This window comes from Hemitrygon akajei, chromosome 14 (assembly GCF_048418815.1).
Source record: "Hemitrygon akajei chromosome 14, sHemAka1.3, whole genome shotgun sequence".
Classification (NCBI taxonomy): domain Eukaryota; kingdom Metazoa; phylum Chordata; class Chondrichthyes; order Myliobatiformes; family Dasyatidae; genus Hemitrygon; species Hemitrygon akajei.
This window is the reverse complement of record NC_133137.1, coordinates 95,079,454-95,101,072: the sequence shown is the minus strand read 5'-3', so window position 1 is coordinate 95,101,072 and position 21,619 is coordinate 95,079,454. Positions and strand designations below refer to the sequence as shown.

General features: G+C 42.0%; 1 protein-coding gene across 6 annotated transcripts in view; it reads left to right on the top strand.

Annotated features, from left to right (window-relative positions):
* The window catches only part of LOC140738810 (plexin-B2-like), a 242,601-nt gene that overhangs the window by 191,021 nt on the left and 29,961 nt on the right, over positions 1-21,619 (top strand). For all 6 annotated transcript variants that reach the window (XM_073066680.1, XM_073066682.1, XM_073066679.1 and 3 more), the window contains 5 exons: positions 2,894-3,082; positions 9,626-9,728; positions 13,500-13,700; positions 18,209-18,382; positions 19,305-19,441. In XM_073066680.1, the coding sequence (XP_072922781.1) occupies positions 2,894-3,082; positions 9,626-9,728; positions 13,500-13,700; positions 18,209-18,382; positions 19,305-19,441 (804 nt within the window). The remainder of the gene's footprint in view (positions 1-2,893; positions 3,083-9,625; positions 9,729-13,499; positions 13,701-18,208; positions 18,383-19,304; positions 19,442-21,619) is intronic.

Here is a 21,619-nt window from a genome sequence, read left to right as displayed (position 1 = left end):
TATTCTGTTTTAAGAATATGTTTAGCAGCATTGAGAGGCAACGGGTGTTTAAAGGAATGGTGGAAAAAATTGGTGTACTGAGAGGGATATCATGAGGATAAAGAATAAGGAAACGTTTAGAAAATCAAAGAGGAGCTTAAAAATTAAACAGGAAAGCGAATGTGTGGAGAGCATAATCGGCAAGAGAGTGCACCAGCTTCAGTGAGTTAGTGATTGGGCAAAAAGGTAACACAAACATTAGGTAGGAAATTTGAGATGAATCACTTTGATAGGAAAACTAGAAAAAAAAGGAATGCATTTAAATAGATTTCCTAATAAATAATTCACTTAAAAATCCATTATGTTTTGAAACATTTGTCAGGAGACCACAATCCAAATCCATAAAATTAGTTTCATAAAATGTTGATGAATAGAGGAACCTTGGAATTCAAGGTGCTAGTTCCCTGAAAGTAACAATGCAGGTGGTTAGGATGACAAAGGAGGCATGCTTGCCTTTGTAAATCAGGGCCTGGAAAATAACAGTTGAAACGTGATGTTGCAATTTTACAAAGCAGGAGTTAGGCTACACTTGGGAATTTTGTGTGCTGTTCTTGTCACCATATTAAAGGAAGAATGTAATTGCTTTGGAAAGAAGGTGGAAGAGATTTCTGTGGATTGAAGGACATTAGTTATGGGGAGGGATTGGAGAGGCTTGGCGTGTTTGCTATGGAGCAAAGGAGACTGAGAGGTAGCCTTTCTAAAGATGATGAGTCATAGATAGGAGTGATTAAGGGGATGTTGTTTTGTACCAAGAGTGTTGATATCGGGAATGTGCTGTCAAAAGAGATGATGGAATGAGATGTAATCACTACGTTTCGGAGGTGTTCTGACAGGCCCTTAAATAGGCAAGGATAGAGACGTATTGAAGACAATTGGTATGTGTGGTGAACTACATATACCTGTCTGGACACGCCCCCCCGCTGACTGCTCCTGTGGCTCCTCCCTCGGACCCTGGTATAAAGGCGATTGGAGACACAGCCCCGGCCTCAGTCTCCAGGATGTAGTGTGGTGATCACTTGCTGCCTGTTCTTTCTTCCAGCCAATAAAAGCCTATATCTCGCCTCACGTCTCCGAGAGTTATTGATGGTGCATCAGTATGAGAGTAGATGGGTAAATGGGTCAGCATAGGTGTGATGGGCCTTTGGCCCCATTTCTCTTGCTGTACGACGCTGACTCTCAGCCCAGGGAGTCTGCTGATCACTCATCGTGGCTTGGTATTCCAGAAAAATTGTACAGTGATTGATTGTGTGCCGAGCTGTTTGTCAATCCATGAAATTCTGTCAATTCAGTCAATTTGCTGTGATTCCTTTGCAGAATGCTGTAAACTTTGTGAGTAGGGGAGGACTGGTGAGTCATTGGCCATAACTTTATGATTTCAAATTCAAGCAACCCACACGTGGAAATGCCAGAAGTGCCATCAGTTTCACTGTGATGGCGTGCGGGGTATCCTACCACCCGTGCCACTGCAAAACTTCAGGCTGCTGATTTACTTGTGTTGGTGGTGGTGCTTTGAAGGTCATCAGTGTTTATAATTCCCCTTGGTTTGCCACATGCACATTTTTTCTGGCAACCAACAATTTGCAATTCATCAGAACCTTAACATCCCACAATGTTGCAAGTAAAATGGAACAATAAACACTAAGTGGGAGTTAGAGTTAGATTTAACCAGTACCTCAGAAGAGATAAGGAGGCAAATGGTTCAAGGAGAGCTAAAGTTTGCTGAAGCATAAAAACTTGCAGAGCACAAGTAGATGAGTAGAACTACCTTGGAGTTGTGGAGAAGATAGTAAAAGTACTAGGGTCTATGACCACAGGAGGATATGAAATCCGGGCTGAGAACTTCGGAGTGGAGATGTTGCATAACTGACCACCAGTGTACATGAGATGAGGTGTGTTGTAGGGTAGGGCCAGCAGTGTTGTGGATAGGTTCAGATAGCCACCATACTAAAATGAGAGACTGCCGTGCATCTTTTGACGCTGTTGAGACGTAATCTGTTGGATTGTTGTGCACTTAGAGCATTTATGACTTGCTACCTGTTATGCCACTAGCGTTTGAGGCAGCAATGAAGGTCCTTCATCTCTGGTGATGTTCAGGGTTTCCTTCGATGTGTCAGTAGCTTCTTCTTGCTTTTCCTGGTGGAGACTCAGGAATCCCGTCGCGCGCAGATGCAGATAGTTTCCCGTAACAAGTTTCTTTTACCTGCCAGAGTTGTTAGCCGTGAGCTGAACCCCTGAGCCTGGAGGATCGGTGGACCACTCTTAGTCTGACCTCTACCCTTTGACCTGTTTGGCATGGGTGACCCTACCAAGAGTCAAAACACAAAGCCCTGACTCCAGCTGGCATAGCTCTCTTGAGTCACTGAGTCAGGCAAGCCTCCAAACCACAACAAGGGCTGTAGTCCTCCTCGAGGTTAAAGCAATTATTAATAATGTTAAATTGTATCTATCTACTTAAGCAAGGGCTAAATGCTCTCATTACTATCACAACAGCAGCAGACCTGCTGTTAGACTAATTAGCCTCCGAGCAAGTGATTATGATGTGGTCCCAGCATGACTTAAGGTGTTTTGTCAATTGGACTTGTTTCTTTGATTAGTAGCTATTGTCTCTGTTTTTAACCAAGTAGAAGATTTAAAATCTCATTTGAAACTTGCTGCAACAGCAAGGCAGGAAAGTGGCTTCAACCTATACTTGTTTGTGGTACCTACAGGGTCATTTTATTACTGATCTTGACATTAATATTGTTAAATTTCTTAATGGGTACCTTTTGTCAGCTTCTCCTTTAAAATCTGCTAGATTGTGTGCGTGGTGTATTAGTTGAGATTCTAGTGACATGTTTGTTTTTGTTTTTGACAGGACAACATTTAACGAGAGCCTAGTCTGCATCACAGGCCTTTATACTGCAACCTCTCCAGCCCACACTAAAAACGTCACTGTTTCTGTCTGGTATGGAAAAAAAGCTGTAAAGGAGGTTCAGCATCAGATGTTTTCCTATGTTCCGGATCCCCTAATCAATGATCTTAGGCCAAAGAAAAGCATCTTTAGGTAATTCTCTTCTGCAAACAATACTTTAAAAAAACACTTCTTCATTTTTTTTTTCCCTGTTTCATTGCAGGGGAGGCCATTTGTCTGAACAAGTCCGTACTCCCACTTGGAGCATTCCCATCAGTCCCATACTCCCAAGTGGAGCATTCCTTCAGTCCCGTGCTCCCACTTGGTTTTACTGTGTCAGTTCTCTCACGCATGCTTATTATCTCCCCATGATCCTCCTACCACCCTCCTACACCAGAGATGGACATGCTAGAAGTTTTTGGAAGGAAACAGGAGCATGTTGGATGTGGTCACTGGGAGAATGTTAAAAACTCTCAGGATTGAAGCAGATCTGTGCAAGAGCAACACCGACTGTGTGTCACTGTGCTGTCCCACTTGACCTCTATTCCGACCTTTCCCAGATACCATTCCTCAATTATGCAGGATACTGGGGTTAAGGCATGTATAGAGTGAAACTGTTCTTTTTTCTCCATTTCTACTTGTATTTCGTCATTTGCACACCAAATTTTCTATGATTCTTCCAAAAATCATGAGGAAGTTAAAATGTAGAACCATCGTAGGAATGAATGAATGAATGAAATTAATTTATTTCGGTCAGTACAAACATAACAAAAAGCACATTTACAATGATGATTTCATAGGGCAAAATTACAACAAAAAGCATAGATACTCTTTAAAACAGACTGAAAGGGTGTAGGCTGAAGCTACAGCTTATTATACCTACCCCTCTTACTTACACAACATATTTGGTGTCAATCATCACATCAAAAACAAAAAACATGAAAGGAAGTGGACAACTCCTGCAGAGATGGTTCAAGCGTGGTCAGCCAACTCCTGCCTTCTATTCTGGAAGTCTGTATGATTCTAAACTGAAGGGATCTTTGCTGATCAGGATTTTGTGCATCATACCCGAATGGCTTGTTTTGCTATTTTGGCACCAACCATGTTGCTTTGTGGCTTGAGTTGTGCGGAGGCTAGCACGAATAAAAATGATGGTTTTCTATCTTTACAGTGTAAGCAGCCTCTGCTTGATTAGCGTCTCATCACTGCCCCCAAACATCAATTCTCTCTCCCCTTTGCTCACCTTGGCTACTGTGTGTAGCACCTACAAAGTGCACAATCATTACTCATCTCAGTCCCTCTGACCTTCCGAGGCCACAGCCTCTACCACAAAGAAGGGTAAGGGGAGTAACTGCAGGACAATACCCTGGCTTGCAGACTCGCCTCCTGACACAAAGACGGTCCTTATTGTCTCTCAATCTAAATAACAGAATAGTAGAATCATGCAGAGGCCATGAAATGTGTGATTCAGCCCAACTTGTCAACGCTGAACTGTAGGCAGCCTTCAGTCCGTGGCCAACTCTAAACACACGGTTGCAAGAAAGAGTTTCTGAACCTTTTGCGGTTACCAAGTTTTCTGCATAATTACTCACAAGATATGGTCTAATCTTCATCTAAGTCATAATAATAGACAAACACAATCTGCCTGAACTAATAGCCCACAAACAATTGTATTTTCCGTATCTTTATTGAACAGTCTTCGCAGTCCAGGCTGGAAAAAGTATGTGAACCCTTGTATTTAATAACAGGTAGAACCTCCTTTAGCAGCAATAACCTCCACCAAATATTTCCTGTAGCTGCTGATCAGACTTGCACAATGGCCAGGAGGAATTTTGGGCCATTCCTCCATACAAAACTGTTTCAGTTCATCAATATTTCTGGGATACCTTACATGAATAGCCCTTTCCAGGTTATGCCACAGCAGCTCAATTGAGTTATGGTCTGGACTCTGGCTTGCCATTTCAAAACACAAATTTTCTTCTTTTTAAACCATTCTGTTGTTGATTTACTCTTGTGTTTCGGATCATTGTCTCGTTGCATCATCCAACTTCTGTTAAGCTTCAGGTGACAGACTGCTATCCCGACAATCTCCTGTAAAATGTTTTGATACAATTTTGAATTCATTGTTCCCTCAATGATTGCAAGCTGTCCAGGCCCTGAGGCAGCAAAGCACCCATAAACTATGATGCTCCTTCCGCTGTGCTTCACTGTTGTCATGGGTTTTTGGTGTTGGTGTGCAGTGCCCTTTTTCCTCCAAACATAGCAAAGTGCATTTTCGCCAGAAAGTTCAACTTCTGTCTCATCTGTCCACAGAACCTTGTCCCAGAAGCATTATGGAACATCCAGGTGGTCTTTTGTAAACTTGCTAGGTGCTGCAATTTTTGTTAGGGAGAGCAGTGGTTTTCTCTGTGGAGTCCTTGCATGAACACCATTCTTGTTCAGTGTTTTTCTTATAGTAGGCACACGAAGAAAGACTTCAGCAAGTTCTAGAGATTTCTGCAGGTCTTTTGATGTTACCCTTGGATTCTTTTTCAGCTCCTTCAGCATCGCACGTTGTGCTCATGGTATGATCCTTGCAGGATGCCTTCTCCTAGGGAGAGTAGCAACAGTACTGAATTTCCTCCATTTGTAGACAGTTTCTCTGACTGTGGACTGATGAACACTCAGGTCTTTAGAAATGTTTTTGAAGCCTTTTCCAGTTTCATGCATCTCTACAATTCTTCTTCTAAGGTCCTCTGAAAGTTGCTTTGATCGAGGCATGGTGCACATAAACTGATCTTTCTTGAGAAGAGCAGGCTTTGTCAGTAACCTGACTTTGTGTATCTTTTTTATAGGGCAGAGCACCTCTTCAACCCACACCTCCAATCTCATCTCATTGATTACAACACTTGACTCTATATAGCTTTTGTAGAAGGCATTACCCCAGAGGTTCAAGTATGTTTTTGAACCTTGACTGATTGTTTAAATGGTGTACTTAGTACTGATGAGAAGAAGTACAATTGTTTGTTATTAGTTTAGCCAGAATGTGTGTGTCTATTATTGTGATTGAGATGAAGATCAGACCATATTTAGTGAGTAATTAATGCAGAAAACCAGGTAATTGCATAGGGTTCACAATTTGTTTTCTTGTAACTACAGCACAGGAACAGGCCCTGCGGCCCATGACTTTGTGCTAAATTAATTAAACTAGTAATTAAATGCTTAACTAAACTGATAATTTCTGTCTATATCCCTCCATTCTCTGCACATTCATGTACCTAAGGGCCTCTTAATTGCCTCCTTCGTACTGTTTCAATGTGGCCTGCACATCTCCTTTGAACTCTCTGCTTAAATACCTGCCCTCTAGTGTTAGATATTTCAATCCTGGGGAAAGAAGTTATCTATCCCTTTCATGATTTTATAAGGCTCTGTCAGATCTCCCCATAGTCTCTGCCACTCCGGAGAAAACGACCCAAGATGGTCCAAATGCTCCTTATAGCAGAGAGCCACTAAAGCCTGTAAACTCGTAGCCTGGCAGTTTCCTCTTTCCCACTCCCGTCAGTTCACTGCGGCATGTATGCTTTACAATGCAGCTGGAGGATCAGGGTTCAGTTCCTAACGCTGTCTCTAAGAAGTTTGTACATTCTCTCCATAACCACGTGGGTTTCCTTCGGAACTTCCAGAAGTGTCGCTACACAGGCAGGCTGCCCCTCAACTGATCCTCGATGCAAATGTCGCATTTCACTGTATGTTCCAGTTATGCATAGGACAAATACGTAAGGCTAATCTCACTTTTAATATGGTATGTGCCCTCTAATCCAGGCAGCATCCTGCTAAATTCCCCTGCTGGAGGAGCTCAGCTGGCCAGGCAGCATCTGTGGAAAAGAGCAAACAGCTGATGTTTTGGGCTGAGATCCTTCAGCGGGACTGGATAAAAAGATGAAAAGCCAGCTTAAATTTCCAGCATCTGCAGATTTTCTCGTGTTTGCAGTGCTGCAGATGTGGCCTAACTAGAGCCTTAGAAAGCTGCGATATAACTTCCTGGCTCTTGAATGGTTCAGCTAATAAAGACAAGGGTGCTACATGCCTTCTCTCCCACTCTATCAAACTGAGCAACCATTTTCAGGGGCAGTGGACTTGGAACCCAAGTATATCAGCACTCTTAAGGGTCTTGCCATTAGCTTGAGTACTGTTGCTCTACGTTTAATCTCACAAAGTGCAACACCTCACATTTGACCACATTAATTTCCATCTTCCATCTCTTGGCCCATATCTGCAAATGATGCACATCCCACTGCATCTTTAGCAATCTTCTACATTATCCACAACAGCACCAATCTTTGCTCTGCCAAACCAATTCAAATGTCCATCTAGATACTTCACTCATGTTTACTCTCTAGGTGAAGAAGGTTCACCTCATACCCCCCTTTAGCTCTTACTGAAACCTACATCCTCTGGTTTTACCTCACCTCTAATAAGAGGTGGTGGGGGGAAAGATTTTTGCAATCTACCCTAACTAAATCCTTCATAACTTTGTATACCTCAATCATGTTGCCTCTTACCCTCCACCAATAGACCTAGCATCTCCACGGTTTCCTCGTTACTGAACTGCTTCAACCCAGACAACAATCTGGTGAATCTCCTCTGCACCCTTTCTAGTGTTATTATATCTTTCCTGTTCTGTGGTAACCAGAACTATACACACTTCTCCAGCTGAGGCCTGAACACAGTTTTACAGTGTGAGCATAATTTCCCTATTTCTGTATTCAGTGTCTAACTATCTTAACTGCCTTGTTGCCACCTTCAAGGAATTGTGAATTTGTATTCCAAGTTCGTATGTCTTGATGTTATGAGTGCCCCCAAAGTGCGTCATCTCATATGGGTCTGGGTTAAACTCCGCCTGTCATTGATCAGCCGGTCTCTCCAACATAGCACCATCTCTGCTGCCTCAGATTACCATGGCACATCATCCATAAATCCGACAATCTTTTTGTCATCAGCAAGCTTACTGATCTTGTCGCCCACATCCACATCCAAGCCATTCACATATAAATAGTCAGGGTCCTCGTACCAATCCTGGCAAGGCATGAGTGGTCACTGCCACTCATTTGCAAAAAAGCAATCCTCTGCCACTGCTTTGTGTCACCTGTTGCTGAGCTGGTTTTAAATGCAGTTGACCATCTTGCATTGAATACGATGGCTCCTAACCTTTCAAACCAGGCTTTGTAAAAGACCTCACTAATGTCCATATAAACCCCCTCTCCCTGCCCTGTCCTCATCTATACCCTTTTCTTCAGAGAATTCAGTCAAATCGGTCAAACAGGATCTGCCTTCAACTTTCTTTGTTTCCTCAGTGATTATTAATCCTCTCTCTCAAAATTTTCTACACTTCCGAACCAAACCTCAAACTCCATTCGTGACAGCACCTGTTCTAGAAAATGACTTGCTGGCACCTTCTCGGGTTTGGCAGTATATCTGACCTTCTGGAATACTGAGATTCTGAAAAACTCTTATTTCAGGGTCAGAGTTGAAATTCCATTAATTTCAGATTTGTGTAAGTCGGTATGAAAGTGGTGATCGAACTTTCAAGCTCAGCCATTGATTTGAGTTTGATCACAATAAGTCCAAAAACTGAGAGGCCATATCAAGAAAACATTTGTTTGTTCAGCCTAAAATTGATCCCAGTGAGAAAATGGAGACTGTGTTTACTTTGCTGTTTACATTTGGAAGAAACCAGTTGTTTCTTCACCTTTTCTACCTAATGTGGAATTTGACCCGATGGAGCACATGTATCTCAGCACAGAACTGCTCCCCAGTTAGCTTTCTGCACCCCTGAGAGAGTTTGAGGAGTAATCCACAGAATCTGGATGAACAACAAAATCAGCTACTGCCCACCAAAGTGTATTTTCTTTGATTTGTCAATTTACTTGCGCTCCTCCAAAGAGGGATAAACTTGTACAGTTCACTCCATAGGAGCTATAAGTGCATATTTTTCAATTAATATCCGATGTGAAGTGATCTTTGAACCTTCTTTTTCCCCTCGACTCAAAAACTGAAAAGAGAAGCCCAGTTAAACTTGGGTGGTTTTGTTGTTATAGTGACTGCTCAAACATTGCAAATTATTAACACAAAAAATCACCTTACCCAACTGGAGTCTTACAATTTATTTATATGGACTTGGTTGATATAATTTTACTCATTGAATATTTGTCAGTTGTCTTCCTTGAAGATGAATTCATCTTCCTTGCTATTACTCACAGTCAAGTCCATTGCCTTTCCCTGAATCTCTCTGCTTTAATTAAATGTGGTTAGCACAACATTTTACAGTATAGGTGATGCAGGTTGAATTCCTGCCACTGCCTGTAAGGAGTTTGCACGTTCTCCCTGTGACCATGCTTGTTTCCTCTGGGTGTTGTGATTTCCTCCCTCATTCCAAATACATAGGTTAATTGGTTATTGTAAATTGTCCTGTGATTAGGCGAGGGCTAAATTTGGGGTGGGGTTGCTGGGTGGCACTGCTCAAAGGGCTGGAAATCATCCCAACAAATAAACAAAATGATTTCCTGAAAATTAAATCCGTTCACACCATTTTCACTTTTTAAATCTTGCTGATGTATACAGTGTCTCTGACATGAATATTCATGACTTTTATTAAAGAATGTTAAGCAAGATAAATTAGATTGTACCAAACGCTATTCTGTTGCTTTTTTGACGTAGTGGGGGTCGAAACATCACAGTGATTGGAAAAGGATTTGATGCTGTACAGAAACGTATCATGAGAGTGAGAATAGAGAAAGGTGACGGATCGTTTGTGGATAAGGTAATATTTATTTCTTATTGGCGCTGGCATTTAGTCACTTTAAAAAGAGTAATTCAAAATATATAATGAATTCATTTTTGCTCAGCAAAAATTATTTGAGATCTTGACATTTTAAATTTGGCCTACCAAAATTGCATCCAAGGCTGATTAATTTACTTATTATATGAAATTTCTAAGTATAAACATGAGATCTCCAATTTGCGTTTCCATTCAGACATTTATTTGTTTTTTGTTGTACTTGTATGATGTGAATGATTGCCCACCAGCTAATTTGATCAACACACAAAAAGCTGGAGGAACCGAGTGGGTCAAGCAGCATCTATCGAGGGAGATGGAGAGATGATTTTTGGTTGAGACCTTTCCATCACCTGCTCATTTGGGTCCATCGATGCGACGTGAGTTCCTCCAGCTTTTTGTTTGTTGCTCTCGATTACAGCAACTGCAGTCTATCTCTTGTGCCTCCGACTAATTAGATCATATCTGCTCTATTAATGGGCATGACTGTACACATGGAGGTGACACGGGGCGAGCAGATTCCATTTTCCCTACGCTCCAGCAGAGGGCTTTTCGGAGGTCTGCTGCAAAAGTGCAGTGAGGAATTTTTTAAAAAAAGATCACTGAGGCAATACTGCAGCCTACGTTGCCCCAACTTCACCATCAAGGTGCCCCCAACCTCAGGATTGTCTGTTTATTACAGGATTACTACTGTGTTTGCAGGAGTTCAATCATGCACAATGTGATCAGTGAAGCAAATAAGAGGGTAGGCACTCTTACACTTGGCATTTTCAAAACCGCCTTCCTCCCCTCTGCGACGCTGCACTCTGAACAACTTCCCATAGCCTGAGAGGCAACTCTCAGAGAAGTTTGAGGTTAATGATGAGATGCCCCATTACCTGAAGAGCATCAGCCTTGGACTCAAAAACAGCACAAAACTTATCATTCACCCGCAGGCAGTGATTTCTGCCCCTCATGCTTGCTTCGATGACATTGAGCCTGATACCACCAACATTGTCTCCACAAAGTCCTCCACATCCACCAATAAGATCAGTCCAACATCAATGTTCTCCTCCCAAGCACCATCCCTTGCATTAAGACCCCATTGCACTCAGTGAGCTACCTTGAGCCTGTTATGCCCTTTATAACCCAGTTCCTGATAAAGAGACTCACAATGCAACCTCTGTCACAGGAAGAGGTTAATTGCAGGCAGACAGGGCAAAAAAAAAGTTAAGAAAAATTCTCTGTGGGGAGCCTAATATACACTCTAATCCACTCATGGGAATCTCTGTCTCGCGATGATTCAAAGTGGAGCAGTATTGCTTCGGGTGGCACTAAGAGCCTTTTCTCTTCAGTATAAATGGCAGAAATAGTGTGCCACCTCACAAATTACCTACTCACCCAGCCAGAAAGACACCTTCTGCCCACTTATGGCTGTAAAGTGACTCTCAAATTAGCCTTGACAACCAGCCGAGAAACATGAGCAGAAGTTACCCTCAATCCCAAGAGGCTGGCTAAAAAGAAGATAAATAGAAACTTAAAACCCTTGTGTTTTTTCCCCCCCTGAAAATGGGATGGCATTCTTATGTTATTGTGAAATAAGTGAGTGTGCTGGGAGAGAAGGCAACCAGTAGTCAATAGACCTTGGCTGCAAGTCCTAGACCTTTGAGTTAAGTCAGCATGGTTGCTGGAGAATCTCCACTGGGACTTAATTTGCTGGTTGATGTTCAAGCCAGCTTCGGAAACATGATAAGATATTGGGTGAATGTAAAAGGCGGCATGATATTACTAAAGAGATGCAGCTGTTCTCCTGATTCCCCAGGATTAATTATTTTTCCAACTGTATTAGAGATGATCTAGAGGTGAATGTTTCGGAAATCTGTGGGACCTTGCTGTGCATTTTGGCTTCAAACTTTTCTACTGAAAACAGCAATTATAAGACCATAAGACATGGGAGCAGAATTAGGCCATTCAGCCCATTGAGTCAGCTCCACAATTTTGTTATTCTCCTGCCTTCTCTCTGTAACCTCTGATGTCCTGACTAATCAAGAACCTATTAATCACTGCTTTAAATATACTCAATAACTTGGCCTCCTTAGCCATCTGTGGCAATGAATTCCACAAATTCCTCCTCCTTTCCATTCTAAATGGATGTCCCTCTATTTAGCGGCTCTGTCTGCTGGTCTTTGACTCACCCACTATCGGAAACATCCTCTCCACATCCACTCTATCTAGGCCTTTTTAATATTCGATAGGTTTCAAAGAGATCTCCCCGTATTCTTCTAAACAAGTACAAGGGCTCATATGTTAACCCTTTCATTCCCGGAATAGTTCTCATGCACCTTGTCTGGACCCTCTCCAATGCCAGCATTACACCTAATTAGTTGTATTCTGCAAACACATCACAAATGACACAATATAATTTAAATACTATCCTAGTAACCATATGTGTGACTTCTAATAGCTCATTAATTTTCTTACTGTGAGTGGGGAAGAACCCCCTTGCAGACAGAAGATTGTCCGTGATAGGACATGCTCCGGGATACATTGTAGTTCCATTCCTGAGGAATACCATTAGTCAATATTTCCATAGGTCAGGAGTGTCAGTTTTCTATGGCAACATAGCCAAAATGGCATTTCATTAAGTATTCACTCTAACCATGCTCATAATTAAACTAAGGGAATATGTACAGTATTCATTCAGAAATGAAAATGCCAAAACAGTTTATCATTATTAATTCTATCTTGAAAAAACTTTACAAATGTATGAGACAAGTCTGATTTCTGTAAGTCAGGTCATTGAGAACCTGCGAGGCCCCTGTACATGATATTTTTTTCAGCTGCTATGGCTCTGCTAAATCAGTGGTAATGAGGGGTGACCTAAAGGAAAATTTTTAAATGTGGAGGGGCACTGATAGGGTCGATGTGGAGAGAATTATTTCAATACATTATGTCAATAGGGACTTGGCAAGATTTGTTGGGCTGAATAGTCTGTTCTTGTCAAAAGCTCTCTAATGTTCTAATAAATGTTTCCTATGTTGGGAGAGTCTAGGTCTAGAGGACACAGTATCAGAATAGAGGGCCATCCTTTTAGAACAGAGATGAGGAGGCATTTCTTTAGCCAGAGAGTGTTGGGTCTCTGGAATTTGTTACCATAGGTGGCTGTGGAGGCCAAGTCTGTATGTATATTTAAGATGGAGGTTGACAGATTCTTGATTGGTCAGGGCATGAAGGGATACAGCAAGAAGGCAGGAGAATGGGGGTGAGATGGGTTAATGGGCCGAATGGCCTAATTCTGCTCCTGTGTCTTACAGTGTCATGGTATTTGAAGAAGGCAAGTGTGCAGATTGACACCTGATCAGAAAAGCAGCGTGAACTCAGTCTGTTCCTTTCTGTGTTGCTGAGAGGGTGTGGGGGTGCAGGGCCTTCTGCCTTCAGATGTAATGAATACTCTCAAAGGTTTTAAATATTTATGGATTAATTGATCCGGGGCAGTCAGACTGACCTTCCAGTGCAGAATTAGATATGATTGTTTGCTTCTATCTGTAGAACAATGGTCAAAGGTCAAAACATGAGCAATATTTTAACTCCTGAACCTGTTGTGTATATTTAATCTCATCATTGCATTCCTGAGATCTGTTGCTATTAAAAAATATCACGCAATGTAAATATATTTGGGTAATTCTGTAGAAAATGTTTAATAATTTGTTTCGCAATCATCACATGTATTCTCAATACTGCAGTTAGCAGGAAGAAATAATGTCTTTTATCTTACAGAATGAAACGGAAGCATTAAAGAGTTCCAATGATACGATGCTTATCTTTCCCTCACCTCCTGCAAACCAGGAGAATGTTACTGTCTTTATCATATTAGACAATTTTAATAAACGCCAACAGCTTCAATATGTAAATGATCCACTCTTTGAACGTTTTCCAAAAGGTGTTTTTGTTCTGAAACAGCCACCAATTTTTGTAAAGGTAAGTGGTTTTAAAGTATTGTTTTGTTTTGTTTACTTGCTATTTTTATGCTACATTATAATCTTTCTTCTTTTGTAGTGTGCTTTGCATTAATTCGCACTCCTAGTTTACAGATATAGATTTTCCAATTTAGTTTCATTCAATTACTGAATGTTAAATTGACAAATTTTGTCCCTGAAATGCCTGGCGGTTCTTTTATCAGATCTTTATTTGTTTAGCTCATCCAATTTTCTAATTTGGTTTTGGAGTCACTGCAGAAATTTCTGACAGTTTGAAATTTAATTTTAGCAAAATTCAAACCTTTTTTAATGGAGTCAGATGTCCATGTATTTCCCTGTCATTCCTGTCATCCTGATGAAATGTGTTTCTCAAGCTGCTTGAGTCCACCTTTTCAGAAAAAAAGAATGTAAAGACTCATACAGTGTGAAATTCATCACTATGTTAAAGCAGTATCAGATACGGCACCTCCCTAACAGTGCCCACACAAAAGTGGCTACTCAAACATTAGGTCAGCACAAAAGCAGATCAGTGTTACTGCAATATCTTGTACAAATATGATTGATGTAGATCTCTAGTCCCCACAATGGTCACTCCCACTGCATCCTCAAGTTCTTCCCTCTGTTTGTAGCAGCTTGTTGCAAGTGAGAGGTTGCCGACAGGCGGCAGGCATTGTTGCTTTTAACTGCGTTACTTACATAGTCATGCCTGTAATGGAGTATTAGTCTACACCAGTGCCTGGTGACATTGGAGTTACTGTTCCTCAAGGTCTTGTCATTCTCAGCAGTTCCTTACTCTAGGGTAATACAGCATGGAAGCTGGCCCTTCAGCCCATCTCACCCATGCTGACCACAGCATCCTGCCTGTGAATCTCAATTGCCCGCATTCAGTCCATAACCCAAGTCCTTCCATTATCCAAATGCCTCTTAAATGTTGTCATTGTACCCGCCTTGACTACTTCCTTGGCAACTCATTCCAGGTAGTCACTACCCTCTGGATAAAAAAATTACCTCTCAGGTCTCTTTTAAATCTCTCCCCTCTGGTATCTGTGCTCTCGAGTTTTGGACCCTGAAACCCAGGGAAAGACTGTGACCGTCCACCTTATCCACAACTTCATGATTTTATAAACTTGTCATTCTCCTCTGCTCCAAGGAATAAAAAAGCAGAAGGCCAGCCTCTGCAAATCACTCAGACCTCTAGTTCATGCAGCATCTTCATAAACCTCTTCTGCACCCTCTGTAGCTTGACAATATCTTTTCCATAACAGGGTGACCAAAACTGTACACAGTACTTCATGTGCAGTCTCACCAATGACTTGCGTCTTTACTCCAAAACTCGATGCCCTGACTAACAAAGGCCAGCATGCTGAACACCCTGTTGACTTGTGCAGTCATTTCCAGCGAACTATGACCTTGTACTCCCAGTTCGTTCTGTTCCACAACACTCATGAGTGCCCTGCCATTCACTGTAGAGGTCCTGCCCTGGTTTGAGTGTCCAAAATGCATTGTTTAGCACTGAGGCAAGTTGAAATCAAATTTCCATTCATCTCTTTGCACTTCATTGTAACCTGCCTCACTGTCAATATGACCTCCGAATTTAGTAACATCAGCGAGCTTGTTAATTGTGCCATATAAGTCAGTTTACATAATGAATAACAGGGTTCCCCTGGGACACCCTGTCACCAGCCTCCAGTCAGAGAATCAACTTTTGGCCACCACCCTCTGCTTCTGATCATCAAGTGAATTTTGAACCCACCTCAGTGGGTTCACCCTGAACCCGGTGTGACCCAACCCTTCCAGTAAGCCTTTCAAAAACCCTCCCGTTATATATCCCCTTAGTTACCTCTTTGAAAAACCCCATCAGACATGACCTCCCATGCACAAGACTGTGGTGACTATTCTCGATCCATCTTTGGCTATCCAAATATCTACCACCCCTCTTCCCTTCGAATTCCCTGCAGTAACTTCCATACAACTGAAATGAGGCTCACTGGCCTGTCCCTGCTATCCATCTTGAATAACGGAACCACATTAGCCAACTTCTGGAACTTCACTAGCAGCTAGCAATAAAACAAGCATCTCTTAAAGGGTCTCTGTGATTTCTTCCCTGCTCCCCCCCACTCCCATCCCGTTAAGGGATTGCATTTGATCAGGCCCCAGGTATTTTCCCACCTGAATGCGCTTCAAGGCTACAAATAGCTCCTTTGTTGTAATATGCATGTGCTCCAAGACCTCGCTATTTGTGACCCTTGTTTCTTTGGCATCCATGATAATCTCCTTGGTAAACACCAAGGATAAATAGCTGTTGAAAATCTCAGCTATCTTCAGCAGCTCCACACGTAGGTGACTCTAATGTTAGTGCCTCCTTAGCTGCCCTTTTACAGTTACAATAACGGTATTAATAGTACTGTAACTTCATTTGCTTACATGGGGCGACTGAAGGATTCATATCTAGGCATTGCCAATTTAAGCCAGAAATTTCCCTGTGATGCATAACTGAAGGATGACTGAAAAACTAGATCGGACCAGCACACTGACAGGTGGTTACTAAAGATAAGCCATGCATCGGATTGCCATTCTGAAAAGCAGCCTCGCTGTTTCTGATATCTTTATGTTTAATTATAACCTTTTCATTTTCTATTTCTTCTAATCCTGCCCTGTCATTCACCCGCATCTTAAAATTAACCAAAACAAATAATTGGGGGGAGGGTCTTTAGCCATGACGCCACTAAGTTTGTCCTAGAGCTGTGATGCGACAATGCTAAAGTGCAGTGTTCACAAAATTGCTGCCCAAGAGATGTGATATTATTCAGATTTCCCTATTTTGGTATAAATATAAAAGCAATATTGATTTTTCAAGGGAAAACAGCAAGTTCTGTGTTCTAGCTGAATCAGCCAGTGCCACCAAAACTGAGTAATTGGTCATTTTCTTCATTGCTATTTATGAAACCTCACTCAGCAAGCTATTGCCATGGCAACCATCACTGCAAGTGGTTGCTCTTTAAAATCAATTCATTGACAGTGAAACGCTGACAGTATCTTTCTTGTCTCTAAGAAATCCTGCTTAAATGTGGGTGTATAGTCCAGGCGCATCACTATTGCACCAAGTTTCTGATTTGAATGTCACCTCTTACTAATTGCATGTAGCCTTCCACTTTTCTAATTCACATGTTGTTCGTTAATGTAATTTGAAGAGATGTAGAGTCATACCACGCAGAAATATGCTTCTCATCCCACCAAATCCACACTGATCGCAAACAGCCTCCCAACACAAATTCTAAACTGATTCTATTCCACCCCCACCCCCCACATTCCTATTATGTGCCCCAGATCATAGCGTTCACTAATTGTTCAGGGCAATTTACAGTAGCCAATTAGTTCAATATTCCCATCAGAGAATGTAAACAATATTCAACCTGAAATTCTCGCTCCTCGCAGACGTCCACAAAATCAGATGGGCACCCCAAAGAATGAGTGACAGTAAAAACATTAGAATCCCAAAGCCCCCTACTCCCCCCTCCCACGCACCAGCAGCAGGAGCAAGCGTCAACTCTCCCCCTCCCCTTGCTACAGCAGGAAAGCATCAGCACCCACCACCTGGCAAGCAGGCAGTAGCAGAGCCTGCAGGAGGTACCATTATCTGCAGTACGACAAAAGCCAACTGGCTCTGTCTCCTAAATAAAGGAGCGGAGCGGTGTCACAGTGAGAGGGGAGGCTAACAAAACAACGAAAAAAACGACTAGTTAACCTACTATCCTGCACATCTGGAATCAAAGTACCCAAGGGAGTCTTGCATGGTCACAAGGAAAACTTACCAACTCTACACAGCACAAATCGAATCCAGGCCACTGGAGGTGTGAGGCAGTGGCTGTACTGGTTAATGCTCTGTGTAAAGTTTGTTTATTTGTAATCATGGAGCGCCAGCGCAGAGAACGCTAGGATTTTGAAAACAACTGGTGTGATGAGTTGTTACTTTGGAGTCAATCAAACTAACAGCCAGGCTTGTGGCTGGAGGAGGAACCTGCATCAGGAAGTACTTGGGAAAGGATCCAAAAATCCCAAGGGATTGATGAAAGAGTGGGCAGGTTGAAAGCCAACAGCTTCCTCCTCGTAAGCCACAGGGGATTCGTGTTCCACAAGAGCAAATCTTATTCTGCATCTCAAATCTTTAGGTAATTTGTGAATCCTGTAAGGACAAATGTATTAAACTCAAACAGCCATGACGCAGAGATTGCCTGTACACTGTGAATGTATTAACGAGCTGCGCTGGTCTCCCAGCACCATAATACAGTGCTTGTGCGTGCCGCTAGTTGAGAATATGTTTTGTATTTTTAACCTGTCTTGACTCATTCCCACACATCGTGGGAGGATTTGTATTGAGGCCAATATGCATTCTGCACCAAGACTGTAAATCGAGGAAGGAAATTGTATTCACAGCTCAGTTTATGATCAACCTTGAATAAATTACAATTCTTGTCCTTCAACCAAGTTTTCCACTCTTTAATGTTGTAGGGGACTGGCCTAAATAACGCCATGACCGCAGAAGAGGTGAAAGCACACGTTGGAACAGAAGAATGTAAAGTCACAACACTTTCAGTGAAAGATTTTGTGTGTACCCCTCCAGAAAAACAGCCCCCACCCAGGAGAGTAAAGAGGGACACAAATGATGACCTTCCGGAATTTGTGGTGTGTACTTTCAGTTGTTAATGGGAATTCAGTTCAAGTCAAGGTTAACAAATAGTAACAGGCTTATGAAAAACACGGTTTATTTTCTATCACAGTACCAAGAGTGGAGCTGGTGGTCCAATTGATTATTCAAGTTAGACAAGTTGCGTGCTCTTGGAATCAGTGAAAATAGTTGGGTTTTAATGCTGACCATCTATGGCAGTGCCTGTACCTGGCTGAAAGCCAGCAGGACAATCTTTTAATTGTTCCCTTCTACAAGGAGGCCAGATCCTTTACGTTCCTTGTAAATATAGTGTAAACAAACCGTATGAAACAGAATGGACTTCACCATACAAAACATGCTTTCTGCACACAGAGTATGCAAAAAAATTTAACTTTTTTAAAAAAAATTGATCCATTTCCATTGATTAATACTTCTAAACGGTTAAAAAAAAATATGAGTGGAAGGATCTAAGAGATGTTGAGAGGAACTGGAGAAGTATAAGCCTGTGTTATGGAATTGGTGGTACCGCTTCGTGTAGTTCACCATGACTGTCTCAGGGGAAACTAGCAGTGGGCAATAAATTCTGGCCTGCCAGCAAGACTTAGATCCTGAAAAATAAAGGAAGGAATAAAAAAAAGTCTATTTTGCTCTCAGCAATGCTGCAGGATGTGTTGATTTGAATACCATTTAGTTTTTTTTTGAATCGCTATCAACAGAATCAGTCTACCTCCAGCATTTTTGAAGGCCACGGTCCTATGGCTGCATGCTCAAAATCTAACTCAATTGCTTTTACTTTTATTTTGCACTCTGAAGGAAGAACAGAAGATCTTTGATTGCTATTCTTGCCCTTCGAAGAAATATAGATTAAGATATTTTTAATTTTGTTTCTAACTATGCTAAGTGGAATAATATTAAAACTGAAAACTGTTTTATTGCCAGGTTAAAATGGGATACCGTGAATACATGCTGGGAAAAGTAAAATATGACACTCCTGCAGAGCTGCCTCTAGGTTTAATTTTACCTCTTGTGCTCATTCCGATGCTGTTGATTATTGGCGTCTCTGTTTACTGCTACAGGTATGCTGAATGCTTTCTGTTTTATTGAAGTACAACAAAAGGTTAGTCCTAGGGTGTGATTAATATCTGTAGGCTGGTATCCATCGCAATTCACAGGCATGGAGCAACATGACAGAAGCAACACAGAATAGAAACCAGTATGCATCAGTTCACAAACCACTGTTGTGATTGCAAATAATGCAAATGAAACGCAACAATTGTTTTAATTTTAAAATGATTGTTGGGTATTTTCAGCAGGTCAGGTTGGTATCAGTGGAGAGAAAATTATTATTTCAGAACCAGAAAATAAGGTTAATAATAAGCACAAGGGATTCTGCAGATGCAGGAAATCTTAAGCGACGCTCACATTCTCACTCGCACTCTTGCGCGTGATCTCTCACAAAATGGAGGAACTCAGCTAGTCAGGCAGCACCTATTGAGGGGAACAAACAGTTGATGTTTCAGGTTGACCCCCTTCTTTGGGACATATCAAAGGAAGCGTGGAATCAGATGAAGGGGAGAAAGGGGGAATATTGTGACTCAGTGCATGAAAGGGAGGATGTTGCAAAAGGTGATGATAATGGCACATATAGGGAAGATATTAGTCTAGGGGAGCTGTAAATGAGAATGGTTGCTCTGAAAAAGTGAATGTTACTTTAACTCTGAGATCGATGTACTCCATAGTTTGGAAAGCTTAGATGCTGTTTCTCAGGACTGCGTTTAACTTCACTTGAACGGTACAAGATTATGAGGTTGGAGAGAGAGTGGAAGATGCCATTTCTTACTCTGTTCAGCTGTGTATTTTAAAAGAAGCTTGTAATGACGTGATTCTTGCTTTCCATTAATCCATTAATAATCATGTCACATTAGCTTTCTCATCCTTGGGCCAGCTGCCAGGTTTGTTTTTATCTGTAACTTCACACTCTTCCCCTGGAGAATAGGGCGAGAAGGATTCACAGGAAGATCAACAAGTGTCAGTCTGTAACAAGAATGCTCCTTCCTTCTCCACGACCAGGTATCAGCCTCTGATGGTCCCAGTGCAAAGTCCTACGGGACCGTGCAGTGCATGGAAGTTACCGGGAAAACTCTCATAGACTCTATTCGAGGCCACCCAGCTCCAATTTCTGCCCCCACCTCCCCATCCGAGTTCACGGCCGGCCCGGGGGTGAGGAGGGAGGGGATGTTGGGCTGGTGACCCCGATAATGGGTGTTCAAGTTCCCACCCCCAACTCAATTCAGTAGGTGAGGTTTGGGTTCCCTACAGGGAGTTATTACGCTGCCTGTGGGGTTAGCCCTCCTCCCCTACGCCCTTGCAAACTCACCAAACTTGGGCGTCAGGGCAACATTTTCTCTCTCAGGCAATTAACAGCTGCCGAGTCGGCAACACCAGCATCCTGTGAATGAATTGCAGAAACCTGAGGTGGTGAGAACGCCTCCCAGGAACAGAGTGAGTTAACCCAGGGCGTCCCCACGCCCTCGCATACCTCAGGATGATTTGCAGACGTGTTGCCTAACATCAAGAAGCCTCAACTCTCCCAACTTACTGTGTCGTTACAGGAAAGGTGAAATAAAAACAGGGTTACCCAGCAACGTTTGTGAAGAGTCTCACTTAGAACTGGAAGTATTTAGAAAGCAGATATTTTAAACATGCTGTCTGACGTGCTATTTGTAGCATTTCTTTTGTTGTGAAAATTATTGTAAAACAAAAATCGAATGCTTAACTGGATCAGGCAGAAAGTTTCAGATTTCTGGTGATTTAGAACAACAACCTGATTCACTGAGCTGCTTGACATTTGTTGAAATGTTTTACCTTTAGCATTAAGATGTAAAATGTTTTAAAATCTGCTTTTTAAATTGTTCAGGTAGATAGCCAGAGGCTTTTTCCCAGTGTTGAATTGGCTAACACGAGGGGGCATAGTTTTAAGGTGCATGGAAATAGGTACAAGAGGGATGTCAGAGGTATGTTTTTCACACAGAGAGTGGTGGGTGCGTGAAATGCACTGTCAGTGACAGTGGTAGAGGTGGATACCATAGGCTCTTTTAAGAATCTCTCAGATAGGTACATGAAGCTGAGAAAAATAGAGAGCTATCTGGTAGGGAAATTCTAGGCAGTTTCTAGAGTAGGTTACATGGTCAGCACAACATTGTGGGCCGAAGGGCCTGTAATGTGCTGTAGATTTCTATGTTCCTTGTTCCACA